The 16,638-nt window shown below is 41.0% G+C and overlaps 1 protein-coding gene across 9 annotated transcripts in view; it reads right to left on the reverse strand.

The window, feature by feature from the left end:
• The window catches only part of ank2b (ankyrin 2b, neuronal), a 193,464-nt gene that overhangs the window by 83,600 nt on the left and 93,226 nt on the right, over positions 1–16,638 (reverse strand). For 4 of the 9 annotated variants that reach the window (XM_087178659.1, XM_087178655.1, XM_087178658.1 and 1 more), the window contains exon 1: positions 1,151–1,349. The exons of 2 other annotated variants lie outside the window; for them this stretch is intronic. In XM_087178659.1, the coding sequence (XP_087034785.1) occupies positions 1,151–1,288 (138 nt within the window). In that variant the 5' untranslated portion in view covers positions 1,289–1,349. Of the gene's footprint in view, positions 1–1,150; positions 1,350–16,638 lie in introns of those variants that run through there. 3 more of the 9 variants (XM_087178660.1, XM_087178661.1, XM_087178662.1) reach the window with 3 other exon arrangements.

Below are 16,638 nucleotides of genomic sequence, written 5' to 3' on the forward strand. Positions count from 1 at the left end.
CCATTATTATTATTATTATTATTATTATTGTTATTATTATTATTATTATTATTATTACACCATTATTATTATTATTATTATTATTATTATTATTATTATGGTAGTAACCACTTCAGTTAATGCTTAAAATAATAAAAAGGTATGTTGTTCAGCCTGGTACTTGATCCACTCCTCTACATGTTGGAAACATGGAACCGGATTTGATGTGGAGGGTCAGTGCATAACTCAGTGCTACTCAGCAGCTCCACAAGAAGCTGCGAATACTGGAAAAGCTCTGTTTAGTTATGGACCAGACATCTTTATGTTCGGTGATACCCGATATAACATATATACCAAATATATTGAGGCTCGGTTACAGTTACAAACAGTTTGAGATGCTCCACTTTGTAATTCAATGATGTGAAGAAACAAGTTCCAGGATCAGGACAGAGCAACAACTGTCACAAAAATGTCACTAAAGTCAAGAAACCTCATTCAGACACAAACAAAATATCATCGTCCCACTGACATATATTTTTATACTCTGCTCCAGGAAAGACGAGACATGAGGACTCAGCTCCAGACTGAAGGAGCGATATGAATTCCCAGTAGCTGCACAGCAGTGGCTGGTGCTAAAGTCATTACATTGCTCTTCAAATTAGCCACAAGAGTCCACATGCTGCTGAGCAGGGATACTTTAGGAACAAAAATGTCACACTGGCCTTTAAAGGGAGAGGAGAGGGAGCAACACCTCCACCCCCACCCATCACACATACACACACACACACAAACACACACACAAAAGTTCAAACACCTGGGTCATTTGTCTGTACCTGTTAACAGATATTGCAAGGTACAAATTCGGCAGTTCTAACAGTGAGTCCAGTGTAGTGTTCACGGTTTTCTTTCAATGCAAAGGTGGCTAATGTGAAAACCTGCTAGTGCACGCCAGCTTATCAGTAACAGCTACAGAGAGTCCTTTTCATCAAGACTGTAACCGAAATAAAAATAACTCAAGATTTAAAAGTGAGACCCGACACTCCAAAAAAGTTACTCAGAACCTTCTTATCTGTTCAAATCTCCTAAAATACCCCACACAGAGCAGCTCAGGAGTGTCCCAGTTACCTGAACCTGATCTGTCTCTGCTGCACAGGCCAGTCTCAGCTCTTACCAACATCAGTGGAGGCTGCACAGGAAAATGCTCCACACAGTAATAATCCAGTGAAGGGTTGTGGTCCAGGTTAGAGAGGCTCCCGGCTGTCCTCAGGCCCTTGTCTGAGCCACACACCTTACACACCGCGTTGCCCATGATGCAAAGTATTCAAGGCTTTCCCATCACAACGTAAAGGAATCTAAATGAGCATTTAATGACTCTGATAATCCATTCCCTGCTTCCCCTACCCTCCCCCTAAAAACCTTACAGGCTACCATCCAGGGGGGGGGCGACACCCTCAGTCCTGACCAAACCTCACTTCTCTCTGGCCTAATCAGACCTCCTGTCACAGTTGCACCACTTGACTGGACTTGGTCCTGTTTCTACTCCCAGCACAGTGCTAGCTCTTCCTCATTCCTAATCCCAACTCCCTGATCATTGACTAACATCTCCCCCCTCCCCACCACGTCTATTTTTACACCCACCAGCCGAGCTATGCATGTAGAGAGAGAGGATAGAGAGGGTGGTCGGCCAGCAGGCCAAAACAAAAAAAGGGGGAGGGGGCATCACAGACACTAACTAATATTTTGTGCTCATATGAGACATGTGTTTTCCAAAAAGATTCCTAAACATGAAACTGAAACCAGAGACACAATAAAAACCCTTCAGAGGCCAGTGGCTCCTGTTCAGCTTCTTCTTATCAATACATTTTCTGTTTTAAAACAAATCAGGAAACTCAAATCAGATTTTAAATGATTTCCAATGCAAATCAACATGTTTCAAGTATTTGAATTTGAACCATGCCCAGCTCATTCTGGGTTTATCTCTCAGTGGCACTAAACTACGTATCAATAAGTTACAAGAAACCAGTGTAACCCCAGTACATATACACGTAAAAAACACTAGTAAATGATAGTGTTGATGTGTGTTCCCCTGCTGATGCCATGTACATGTGTGGCGTGGCTCCTTTAAGGTTCTAGCGGTGTTCTGTCGTCAAGGGGAACTGTGTCCAGGACACTTGTCACTATGTGCCATTAACGTCTTGGATACAACAGATGCTGTAGACTAATTAAATCTACAAATATCATTACAAGTACTGGTGGTTACATGAGTTGACCCCTGCTGGTTCCTTTGGGACTGTGATCACCCGACCTCATGTCACGGACTGTTTAATTGAAGTAGGCATCGTGTTTTGCTAATGCAGATCTGTGTCAGACTGTGGGCCAGAGCAGGGCCGTATTGATTCTGCTGGACTGGATGAAAATTAAAGTCACACAGACCTTTTCATCGCAATTGATTGGCTCTCAGAATTAATGGTGTGCTGTTTAATAGAAGCTTCAGATGTCAGGTCGCAAATGCTTCTACATGTCAGTGTCAGTCTGTGTGTTTGTATTTACTCCGTCTGCATGTGTGTGTCCTTGTGTGTTGACATCAGGGAAGTAAATGTCCCCATTCACTTTGCAGTCTTCTAGGTCATGACTCAGACAATACTCTTACTGTTGAAAATATCACCCAAGCAATTCTCATTCACTGAATATGTTAGCGTAGGGAGAAAGACTCCTTATTGTTGAGAGCATCATAGAAACCACATGAGAAAGCAGCTTTGGAGTTTTCTATGAATGAATTAGTATAAACCAAGTTAGCAAGCACAGGATCGTCACAGTTTCCATATATGACAAAATCCCAGTTAATGAGAGGAAGTGAAAACAATCTGAACATTTCAACCGAGAGTAATGTACAATCAGAAACAGAGCTCAAACCGTTGTTGATTTGAAAACACCTCTTCAGTTAAAACTAGAATCACCTCTTCGTGGTCCTCTGCCTCCTCCACTCAGACTAGTTTCAGGTTACATCCCTGTTTATCCAGAGTCATAGAAAATATGAACCATTTGTGTGAAATTCTGTCATAATTGCAGTGAAGTCTTGATTCTTATGGCTAAAAAGTGTTTCGTGAGATCACTGTGACTTTGACCTTTGACCTTTGACCACCAAGATCTAATCAGTTCATCTTTGAGTCCTAGTGAATGTTTGTGCCAAATTTGAAGGGATTCTCTTTAGGAGATATCATGTTTTGTTAAGTCACTGTGACCTTGAACTTTTACCAACTTTGGTGTTACTGAGATATCATTTCCACAAGAATGGGACAGATGGAGGGACAACCTGAAAACAATATTCCTTCGGTTATGACGGTCGCAGGCGTGGAGATATGAAAACAAAGCCTTAAAAGTAGTTGGAGACTCCCTTAATAAAAGGGCTTATTATTAGGAATGCTATAGTTTGAATTTTAAAGGAATCATATCAGCTGATTGAAAAGGATTCCTGGTGAGGTAACATGGTTTTGTGTAACTTCACAAAATTAAATAAAATGGGATAATGGTCAAACAGAAAGACATACTGTGCATCCTAAGGAGATTTAAACTGGTCAGTCTGATTAGAGCATGAGTCCCCAGAGCAACCAGTCAAAAGTCATTTTATAATACAGTCAGGTGAAGCTGTGTGTGACCTTTAGCAGCACCTAAGATAGTAGGTGAAGTTTTCTGCTGCATGTGTAAGGTGAGAAGAATGACCTGCTTCTCTAATGAAAATATCACTCTGGTGGAGTGGCAGGGGGTCTTGTTTCATGGCAGCATCATATACATGCAAGTATGCACACACACACACGCACACACACACACACACATGCACACACACACACAGGTCACTGAGTTGCACCTATCATTCTACATACAGCAGGCCTATCTGAGACATGTGAATTATATTGAAGTGTAAATAAGAGGTAACAAATGCAACATGAGGTTGTCAGTAAATGACTCCTCTTGTAAAAAGCAAGAAGAGAAACACAAGTGGATTCTATCTCACAATTTGTCTCAGAGCAAGACACTTATGAAACATTTACTGACCAGAAACCAGTGACCCCGAGCCCCATATTTGGTTTGTGGAAAGTTGCATATACTTACTCTTACCCCTCTTGACTATGACGTGTCCAATAAATGCATAAAATGCCCCAAAAACCTCATTTGATTTGGTAATGTCAGTTACTCAGCAATATCTATCTAAAGTCAGCTAACATTAGCCACTATTAGCTGCTGGTCATACCAGACCCAGAGAGATCATACCAACAAAACTCATAAACTGAGCAGGTTTGAATTTTATTGCTCTGCATTTGTAAGGAGAAGAACGTGTTTTGTCTCTTTTCAAGTTGTAATAATCACAGTTACAATCACAGTTAAGCAAGTGATCACATATGCATATCATTTCAGTTGGGTTTAGCTCCATCACCAGCCAAAACACACAATTAGATGTGGCCCTCCACTGCGCTGTCACCTCCCAGGCCTTTTTTAGTTTCCTTAACCTTCTCCTGGATGTAATTTGTTTAATGTCTTGTCCAATCTCCTCACTGAAGAGCAGTCATCTGCCAACACACTCATCCAATTAGGGAGGCCAACTGATGAAGTCATGGGTGTGGTTGTATGTGTGTGGTTTGACAAAGGTCAAAGCTGGCCCTGTACAGGTAGACCACATAATTCTCCTCAACTCATCAAGTTTAAACAGGAATCTCTGTAGCCATGGAGACCCCCCCCCCCCTTCCCCCAATTCAGTCCCACTGGGTAATCCACTGGGCGGGGCGGGCGTTGACAACAAATGCTTTTAATCTGTGCTCGACCATATGGCTTGTTGGCTGCGGGAGGGTGGGGGTTGTTAGGCAAAGCCATGTACTACTGCTTTATGTTGTGGGGGTAAATGTGATGACAAGAGCGTGTACAGGAGGTGTATGAAAGGATTTACTAAAGAGGGGAAAGGCAGGAGAGACATTTTCATTTGAAAGTTGAGGGGGTTGTACTGTAGCAGCTAAATGCTAGCAGGGTGGGAACACGTCCCACATGCTAAAGCTAACGGCTAAATCCAAGCAAGGAATTTTATATTTGTCACCATCAAGTACTTTAATGCTAGATCTGTCTACCCATAACAATCAGGCTTCACTATAACATAACTGCTATGGAAAAAAAAGAAAACATGAATTATAGAAGTTGGAGGCTGGGTTGCTATGGAAACACAGATTTAGAGAGGGTTTGTGCACAGACTTTTCTTCTGCTTCTTGCAGAAAATAGCTTGTTGTGTGTGAAACCTCTGTAACACTGACAGATCTGATGTTTTGAACTGGACAGTGAGAGGACGGAGACGTGGCCCATGTCTCTGTTTTCCCTAACGCAGGACTGACAGGTTGATTTGCTCCTTGAATAGGCCGCAGAGCTGGTACAAAGATTATTGAGACCCCATGTGAATTCTTGTTATCCTGATTCTGCCCATGTTATGATCACATCTCATTATGTGATCATAAATTACCATAATTTAGGTAGTTAGCATAAATTAGGGAACTGAAAGCACGCAGCACATCCTGGGTAAAGGGACACTTGCTGCAATGTGCTACTGACAGAACGGTGAGGCATCCACACTCTACTTTTCTGTAGCGTTGTAACTATAGGCTACCGTTAGTCATACTGTCAGAAGGTGATCAGAGCCAGAAGCTTCCTAGCACATGACGATTGCCTTTCAGATGTGATCCTACTTGTGTGTGGCTCTACTTGTGTCGACTACTTGCTTCGTAACTGTCTGACAGGCAGGAGGAGCAGAATGTACATGTCATTTGCGGCTGTCTGCGATCTGAACACAATCCAAGCCTAAACACCTCCAGATGTTGTCTGCCCATCACATACCATTGCAATGTGTTCTGTGGGATTTACACCTGCAGCAAGATAAAACAAAAAGATCCAGATAAAAATTGCAGGTGAATGCTGTGTGGAAATGGGAGTGAGAGTTAGGGTTGTTTCAAGTTTAGTCTCATGTAATTCCAGCCTCTGCAAAGCCTGTGTGTCCAATCAGAGATGATTTCTGGAGAGTCCCTGGGGAGGAACAGCAGCACAGCCTCAACCACACAGCTGCTCGCCTCATACACTGTCTGGGATTCCAGCTGACCTCACCAACCCTACAGTCATCATGCATTGAAGAGCACATACATATATATATATATATATATATATAAATATATATAGCTATCAAGTTGCATTGTAGGAAGTGTAGGATCCAACATTTTGGAGCTCGACTATTTTGCTATCTGATTAATTTTAACCTTTTTTTTGTAAAATATGTCACTTGCAAAGTCAGCAACGTAATGCCAGTGTCATACTAATCTACTGGAGATCAACTTTAAAATATTTTTCAAAAAATAAAGAAAATGGAGACATTTCTTCATTTCTACTAAGAAAATTACAGAAGCCCTGAGAGGCAAGATAGAAATGGTTCAGCCAGGATAATCTTTCTAAAGTATACTTTTTTTTTTTTCATCTGCAAAAACAGGATTAAAAAAAACTTTTTGCCAGGTGAAAAACTTTTTTCAGAATTTTTCAGTTTGTTGTTGTAATACTCATTTCTGCCACATGCCACACATACACTCTAAACACAAGATACACATATTGTTGGTTAACAAGTTAAGTAACATTACTGTCATGTCCTTCCTTTGGCTGGAAATTAATAATAATATATGATAAATAATATTTTACTCGGTGAAGGCTTTGATAGGTCAGGTGATGTATAAAAAGTCAACATCAAGCAGCTCAAGGTGGATGAAAGAATCAAACACAGGATTTTCATCCATGAGACTGACCATTTTATTTTTTGGCTGGGTTTACTTATTCTTTTCAGATTTTATTTAATATCTAGCAGAAAGGCTTTATTTTTCCTTCCTTACATTCATGAAAAGATTTATTTGAGAAGTTGAAATATATTGCCTCAATAGTATTACTCCTGTAGACTATTCCTTCATTCAGCTCAAGGTACAAAAAACAGACTTAAAACTATAGGAAATTGCTGCATTTTGTGCTCAGTCATGCAATTACAGTTTTTTTTTTCGATTGCTTACACACTACAATTAAAAATAATATACAGATTTTGAAACGTGACACACAAGGAGCAAAATGTCAGCCCAGATTTGCACAACTATACCTCACACCATAACACCAAACACACTTCTCTACATTAGACGCACAATTCAAAACTGAAATCCTTTGTGTGTTAATTGCTAAACACTGCCGCTGAAACACCACGCTCAGTCACCTGCACTCAGGATGCGCATGTGAAGACACATTCAAACAATCAGATCACACAGAAATCACGGCTTGATCACCATAAATAGGAGTCAGGTTTGCTCTTTGGTGCGCAAAAGCAATGGAGGACAATTTTGGAGAAAGAATTAGAGGAAGAGGCGTTTGAGAAAGAGGAGAAGGAGCGAGAGGAGAAAGAGGCAGACCAGAAAGAGGAAGAGGACACAGAGGGCGGGTCAGAAAAAATAGGACAATTCTTAGAGATGAGATCAGAGATCAACCTACTGTTAATGTACAGTAGGTGCCCAAATAATAATAATTCTCATAACTTGACACAAGTATTTTTCATGAACAAAGGTGTAGGGATACAGGCATGCAGAAAGAATTAAATGGAGTTAGGTGTAGGTTGTCTTTTATTGATGTCAGCTGTCTATAAGAGGCTCCTTGAGACCCTGAAGGACAAACAGTGAGTAATCACACGTACATACGCCAGGTAGCGGTGCTGGTGTCTGGACCGGATCCAGTTGGGCAAATTAATCACAACGAGCCTCTACCCCAGGTGTGTTTAATTGAACTGGTGTGACCACAACAAGCCTCACGAGCTTCGCATGGCTTCTCAACAACACACGGAGAAGAAGCTGGTGCGTGGAGGGATGAGAGGATGACGGAGGAATATCTAGAGGAATGACGCAGGTGGAGATGAACATGTGTAAGATTTAACATACACAGTCTCCAGGTAGTAACAGTAATATCACACCTCCTGGCGCCACACCGCTCTCTTGAGTTCTTTATAATCCTGACATGAAATTCAAATCATTGCCTCTCACTCCACCACTTGTGTTGTCTCTGCTTTCTTTTTGTTCACTGCCTCGCTCCGTCCTCATTCTTTGCTGTAAAATTCCATATAGTTGTTGTAATTAGCTGCACTAATAAATCATTACATGTAAACTAGGGGTCAAATGTCAATGTGTAATGAGAAAAGTGACAAACCCACACCAGCCCTCAGCTCTGCAGTTTGTTTTAGCTTCTTTTAGCTCCTTGCTCGGTTTTAGCGCCCGCGGCGTTACTGTTTTAGCTCAGTCTTTCAGCCTTGTTTCCAGTTTTCAGTGGAAGAGCTCGCAGACACATTTAGCAACCAGCTGGTGAACACTGTAAATTCAGCAGCTAAAGAGCCAGACATTTCCTCTCAGAAGATGGTGGAGACCAAACCAGAGCTAAAAGGTGTGAAATTCTGGACTCACATTACACTCCAAACAGATGCTAACGAGGCTAATGTTTGCTAACATGCTCAGCATATCAACCTGAAGGGTAGATCTGTAGTAGATATTTTCTAACTTATCCTCTGCTTAAAGAGACATGAGCGAAGCGACAAGTTTCTGGTGCGAATGAAAAACATTTTTCTTAGACATCATATGAACAAGAAACTCTTTGCAATAGAAAAAACTAGCAAAATTAGCAGACCTACTCAACATACTGCTCTTAACTCTGAACATCAGAGAAAACGTTAGCTTTCGCTATCCAGGGTTAGCATTGCGTTCAGCCTCCGCTTGTTAGCTTCCTGTAACTACAAGCTGGTGGTTCGGTTGACTGACATTTATGACATGTTACTGACATTTTGTCTCAGCTTTTCACAAGGTTATGATAGTATTTCATGAGATATACCAGAAGAACTGCTACTAAGATAAACAAGATGTTTTACTCTGAGCACAAGCTAGCTACTGTCTGGTGTGAACCGGAGGCTTCAATCTTGATTTTGTTTAAAAATGAACTTGCAGCCTTATTTTCATTTGTTGTCCCTGGCCAGATGGAACCTAAATAATACACACAAGATAATACAGACATATCCAAAAAAAAAGAATGTGGCTTTAGAACAAATGGTAGTGAGCTATACTCTATACTAAATAAGTAAGATCAACACAGACAAGACTAGAAGCTAGAATTTTTATTTTAGTACACACCAGAAACTTGTCTCTTCGAATGTCCCTTGAGGTCCTCCATACTTAGTCATTCACTCATTCCAAACACCTCCGCTGTGTTGGGGTGAGGCATAAATCTTAATAACACATATCTCAAAACCTGGACAAATAAAAGCAAAACTCTCTGCTCTCTGGCTAGTAGGTGATAAAATATCTGAACTACTGTGCTACAGTCAGAGGTTGTTCTGATGCCAAACCCCAAGGGCCAAATTCCCAAAAAGTGAGTGTAGTCCATTAAGACCTAAAGTAGCTAAATCTTAATTTATGTGGAAAGATGTGGAGGCAGATAGCTTTTTTTTTCAGGAGGAGTTCTCTCTGAGGATAAGCTCCTTTGGGTGATCTTTCCCCCTTGCATAACTAAGCCACACAATCATCTGCTATACAGCACTGCACTTCCAACTCTGGACCACATCAGTGTGACGACAGTGTCTGACACACACCGTCATCGACAGCCTTTTCACCACATGTCTGACGAGACCTCGTGGAGACTCAGATAACTAACAGTGATGGCCACCATCCTGAAGTGTACTTACAAATGAGTATAAACATGTTTCATTTTCGTTTCACTGAACTTAAACGTGTTGCTAAATCCTGATAAAACAAAATATGTGCTGTTTTCAAAAGTTAAGATTACTTGGTACAGAAATGGAAAGAGTCCCGCATTATAAATACTTCAGCGTCTGGATAGATGACAAATTTACTTTTAAAGTTCACATAGACAATCTTGTTAAATAACTGTGGGTGAAACTTGGCTTGTATAGAAGTAGAACTCATCTGTCCAATGTACTGTAGAAAAATAATTTTTGAAGCTGTATTTCATTCCCCGCTGGACATGGTGTTGTCATATACTGACATGCCACTGTCACCACCCTTAAGCCCTGATATCACTCTGCTCCTAGATTTATCACTGGGCATACCTACAGTACCCATCGAAAAAGGTCGGCCGGTCCTCTCTCTCTATGATACCAGATTCATTTATAAAGCACTCTCACTCTCACTTATAGAACTCAATGTAAACACTCATCCAAGCCGCTCTCAGGACCGGATCACACTGCATGTTCCTCAGATCAACTCTGAACTTGGAAAGACTGCTTTTAGGTTGTTTATGCTTTTGTGCTCCAGACTCGTGGAATAACCTACAATAAACTTTGAATAAAAAATTGAACTGAAAACATTGGGACATCTTAGATATATGCTTTTTAAATCTTTTGGAGTGTGATATTTCTGAATGCAGCCTAATTGTATTTATTAGGAACAGATTTTTTTGTATTCTGGTTGTTTGCTTTGTTTTCTGTCTTTCCGCTTTTGCCATCTCGGCATCATTGACAATGAGGGTCAGCTCTCAATGTATCTCCAAGAAAATAAATAAAGGTTGATGATGGTGATGATGATGATGATGATGATGATGATGATGATGATGATGATGATGATGAAGAAAGCCAAAACTGCAGCAATGAGACCATGATGGAACACTGCACCTTCCTCCCCCTCTTTACATCTATGACTAACACGGCCATAACACAGTGCCATCAACCAGGGTAGACCCTGCTGTTACTCTCTATAGTGGATTCTCCCTCTCTTGGTTGCCATGGCGACAGGATTGGTAACTCTCCTGAGCTGCAGTGTCCCATAGTGCCACAGCAAGATTATAAATGCTCTAATCCAGGATTTTGCCAATCCCAGTTCAGCATCAAACAGTGGTGCATGCTCAACATCCATGTACCATCAGTGGGGTGTGTGTGTATGTGTGTGTGTGTGTTTGTGTGTGTGTGTGTGTGTGTGTGGGTGGGGTGGGGGTGGCTTAAGTAAAGGTTTTGAGTGTGGGGGGCATCATGGAGCCACAGTGAGGATGTCATCAAATGTTTCTTCTCTGCAGCGAAACAACGAAAAATCTCTCTGTCTCATTTACAGACATTAGTTCTGAGACAAGCAAACAGTGACTCCCATACACATACAGTTATCATTTTATTACTAATGATAATAATTAAGGATAAACACAGTAATCAGAAAATATTACTTTAGTAGAATGACTGAAATACATTCATAGACTTTGAACATAGACACAGGGTGTACAAACATTCGCTCTGATAATCCAGCAGATCAGAAGATAGATCCATACATAGATGGAGGGGAGGTGAAAGGGGGGTGGGGGGGTGGAGGCAGAGATTATCATCTCTGCCACAAACATTTCCCTCTAAATTGCATCAGATGAGCATCCAGCTGTGTCCTGAGATTAGATGTAAAAACAAACAGCAGAGTGGCTTTGCCATCAGGACAGCCAAATAATGTAACAGTCAGGGGAAAAAGAAAAGCATGCTTTCTGACAAAACTCCTACACCCAGTATCGTGTTAGTCCAGGGGAAGCCTGTGGAGAGACGCAGCAGTGTGGCATTCCACCGGGATTTGTAGCCAAAGTTCAACTGAACCAAACAGACCTTCAAGCCTCACGTCTGACACTGACAGGAAGTGGAAGTTATGGCTCTTTCACAGTAGAAAATAATGGAGGAAAAGTTGTAGTTGTATTCCAAGAGCTTTGCATGGAGCATTAAGGCCTCAGTATTGCTGCAGATGAACTAGGTTGTACCACTGTGTGATGTGTTGAACACTGCTGCTGCTTGCGGCCACGAAGGATCCTTCCACCCACACTTACTTTTTTTCATTCATGTATGAACTGCATTTGAAGTTTACATTTCAGACTACAGTGAGCCACTTTCATAGCAACGAATTGGGTGCCATCTTGGAAAGCACTATCCAGTTTTTGTTAATACATCCATGGTGTCAACTAAAAGCAGAGACTTTAATGTGGTTGCACTCATCTCTCTGCGATGAATCACACAAACAGCAGACTGTCAGTCTTTACTTGAAGGTGCTCATTGTTCGGCACTAGGTTGTGCATAAAACGTGATGAAAGTCGACAAACCTCTCTGATCTGAAGATGTGCAGAGGTGGTCAGTCGTCAACACCAGGTGTATTTGAATTTGGAGACGTGGCTGTTGATTCAAAGGTCTGGAACAAGGCTTTTTGATAAAAATCAACCACAGTCTTAGTCATTTTTTCCATGATGGCGCTTACTGCAACTGTGGGTCACAGGTTCCAAGCAGTGACCCCCGACCCACGGTCTACAGTAAGTGGGACAATGTTTCCTTGGCTTCCTTGATGCTATTGAGAATGTGTAGATATTTGTTGTCGTGAAATGGTTTCCACTTTCCAGAGGCTCAGACATACAGTGAACAAAGTCCCACCCAGGCCTCTAGGCTCTGGGAAATGATTAATTACAGTAATTACAGCTGAGAAACAAGGTGTGTACAGAGTGCCCCCTTGGACAATCAGAGGATCTTCTGCTGAGTCACACACACAGAGTCAGTCCCACAGTGTGATGCCACACCTGCTAAACAATTTCCACTCAATTATTTGTCCACTTCTGTCACTACTGCTTTTAAATGTCTTTAGTGTAAAATATTGTGCACAAACACTATTGTGAATCGCTCTTATATTTCAATTTACATCGCAAACTGTACGTAGCTTAAAAGTAGCTCTATAATGTCACAGGTGAGATCCATTTACTCAGATTCTCACACCTAATACTTTGAAAAGGTTCAGGTCAAACAAAAATTACCATAAAAACAACCATGACGACAATGGTGAATGGATTATTACTGCATCGGCCCTACAGCGGATTAGTATTAGACCATCAATCTCCTGTTATATTTCAGAGGCAGAGTCAGAAACAGAAAGAGAACAGAAAGACCCGGGGAAGGAAGATTAAGAGGTTAATTATGTAATCGTTCAATTAATTTCAATTTGGGCAGTTCTGGCAGGAGCTTTGTAACAGCTCCTCTGGGTCAGTCGATCGAGTAATTAAGTATGAAATGTGAGAGCCAAACAAGTTTGTGAGGTAAGTTTTTTAGTTGAACAGCTGGTACTGTTGTCAAGGCAACTGCCTCTGGTGAGAAGTTACATCTCTCTGCGGTCATACATACTGACTCTTCAAATACAAAGATATGTGGACTGCAGACTGCGGAAATCTTCACTGCTTCATTGTTTGCATGAACACAGAATACGTGTTTGTCCAGTTCTTTGATTCTTTTTCCCGTTTGCTACAATGATACAAACACTGATTTGTTAAGTGTACAGTAACAGCACACCCCCTAACCACGACACGCTGAGGATATCTAGATATATATGCTATGAATTATGTGCATATTTGTATCATCTCCTTTTGATTACTGACACCGGTTGCCATTCAGTGAACTGCAGTCAACATTCTGTAGCTTGTGCTTGTGTGTGTGCTTGCGCCCCATGAGAAGCCATGAGTGAGCATCTGGGGTATTGGCCAAAACAGTGGATTGATGGTGAAGGAATTCAGCCCTGCATGATGTTTGGATACTGACAATTTAAGGATTACACAGGAGAAGAAGAAGGAACCACCAGATCATGTTGGGTTTTGAATGGGAATGAATGGGACTATAGATGAGAGACAGATGTTGATAGATAAGTTACTGTAACTAAAGTTACACTTTTATTAGTTATAGTTTAACTATAAACAATATTCTAGACTGTATTTGACTCTCCAGCGTCCATAGGTCTGGCTATGCAAAATTATAGTTCATTCAATGTTTTGTTGAAATAGGATTTTAAAACCATAATATTGTTATCAGCTGATGTTGAATCTAGTTTTCCATCGACGTCGGTCACATTGCAGTTTGACACGCTTCACTCAATATCAGTGTTTTTTGTGTTTATGTGGAGATTGTGTGGGAGTCTGTGCTGTGCTGGAATTTGTCGGCTCATCATTTGTGGGACTCACTTTCTGAGCTAATGACACAGCATAAGAGAAGCACAAGTAAGCAAACTGATTCAATAATATCCATCATCATCATAGCACAATATCTGACTTAAGTTTGCCAACATCAGCTAATGGTAGCCACTATGGACAAAACCTCTGAGTGATCAAACTGAACAACAGTGTGATTTGTTGCTGGAAGAATGTGTTACTTCAAAAGTTACATGCTGCTTTATTAACATTAATGTGAATAATTAATGTGCAATTCATTTGTTTGTATTTTGCAGGATGTTTTGTAGCTGCTGTCACCATGGAAACACAACTAAATCCTAGGGGAAGCTGAATGACAGAGAGGGATACATTTTCTTTTGGTGGATTTCAGGGCATATGAAAGGTGAATGCGCATTTCACAGTTGAGCAGCATCCTGTTCAACTGCAGCTGCTGACAGCAGAGAGAGAGAGAGAGAGAGAGAGAGAGAGAGAGAGAGAGGGGACGAGGGGAGAGGGAGACGAAAGGCATATCGAAGGAGGAGTTGTGACAGGAAGCATGTTTGAGAGAGAGAGATAACGATCCAGGAGAATCAAAGAAGGTGAAAGGTCGCCTACTCGCAGCTTTTCTGGGTGTATTATACCTGCAAGGGAGATGGGCGCACTTGTTAGGATTGCACTGCAGCGCTCGGGCGAGTGCAAGGGAAGACAAAGCAGAGAGGGAGTAAACCACCTCACATAAGGAGAGTCTAATAATAGATTACATAGATTACAATGTGAGGGAAATTAGGGTTTAATTCCTCGTGTAAAAAGGTGGCTGTCTCCTCTACCACACAACATTTTAGATGTCTGCAGCGGTATGGAGTATCAGCTGTTTCCAGCGGGCCCCTGGACTACAACACACAAATGGAGACCAGGGGACTTTCAGTGAATCTCATGTCGCCAAGCTAGGCTTCATTTTTCTTTTCTTTTTTTACCTTAAAAATGATTACAGGAGTCTTTACATCTCTTGAAAACTATGGTGGTAAGAGCCACGATGAGCTCACATATAATATACTTACAATTGCACGGCACACACACGTGTCTGAGGATTCAGACAACACAACCAAGCTAATGACAGGGAAACCTGCATCGTTACGTCAATTCTGTAACACTGCCATTTACAGTTAAAAGTTAAATGTGTTTCAGGAAACTTTGATTTGAATTTGAAATCATCGTAACACAGTAAATTAGCTTGTCTTCAGCCAGAGGAGAAGTTAGCTAGGTTAGCGGGTACAACCATAGTATTAGCTTGTTAACAAACCAGCAGGCTAATTCAACAGGGAAGCTAAGTTATTCAACTAGCTACCTGGAGCGCAAATGACTAAAAATGACCAATTGAAGTTAGCAATAGATGAATTAATGAGTTAGATATCAACTGAAAATCCAACAACAAATGGGCAACAATTAACCAAGTGTGTTTCACACTGTTTCAATGATCAAGTGTTGTTAAGGGGCTGTAGATGCATTCGCAGCTCCAATTACGACCTACATGATGAAGATCTTTGATATGGCAACCCAAAAATATGTTATTCAGTCTTTTGAATAGTATTTGTCTCCCCAACTCACTGTACAACAATTGTAAATGTGTGCAGTTAACTTAACTTAAAATCTATCAGACTCATCAATTATAAAATCAAGCAAAGCCTCGACCTTTTCAGGCTCTAGATTTAACAACAGTGGTTTCTTCTTATAGTTTTTAAATTGCTTATCTATAAACCTTGGTGTATTATAATACAATCAATAAATTTTTTTTTTATAAAAATCAACCCAAATACAGAGACGACACCAGTCGCAACAACATGATTAATCATGACCAATAAATGAGCGGTGATGGTTGAAAAGAGCAGTAATACATGTACATTTCATTTTTCCCACACACTTCTCACTTTCCATCCTCCTTAAAAAAAGTTTCTATAATGCACAGTTATGATGCATCAGGTGATCAGAGCTGTAAGCTAAGATCCACTTTGTTATGGACTAAATAAGTGTGGCTTGGCTCCAGGGTTAGACGTGGACTTTCAGTGCACAGACTACTGCACTGACTCTGGCATCAGAGTCATTACATTCCCAGCAGGACTGTGAGTGGGCAATGCTGTGTGTGTTTAGTTAGTGTGTGTAGTTTATGGAAATATAGGATAGTGTCTACTAATGTGACAGTACAATAAACTTAAGTCAATGTATATTGTACTATATCCTACATTAGTGAATTCATTTAGAGGAGGCTCTACCCAGAGGTAAAGTTGAGAGGCTACATTCCACATTCACACACAGTTAGCCAAACATATCAACCATAAAGCTATTTCAACAGTTTGTGGACAGTTAATTGATGCACCTGCTATGACATCACAGATTAGGGTGTGGCCAAGGGCTAAATAATACGCCTCAACATTTCAATTCCTCAGAAAACACCCACACCTCTCTGCAGTTTCCTGTGACTCTGAAGTACCTGGAGACTAATGAAACCTCTACAACATCCGCTACATCCTGTCGACTGGCGGTACAACACATAAGACAACAACAGTGTTTCATCGAGATATATGGAGACGTGTGTGCCGAATCAATCCTCTTCCACAGGACGCCATTTTACATTGAGAGAAAGATGGATTCATGCACACGACA

Source organism: Seriola lalandi, unplaced genomic scaffold (genome assembly GCF_002814215.2).
Source record: "Seriola lalandi dorsalis isolate HSWRI2012SDOR001 ecotype SW California unplaced genomic scaffold, Sedor1 jcf7180002054694, whole genome shotgun sequence".
Lineage (NCBI taxonomy): Eukaryota > Metazoa > Chordata > Actinopteri > Carangiformes > Carangidae > Seriola > Seriola lalandi.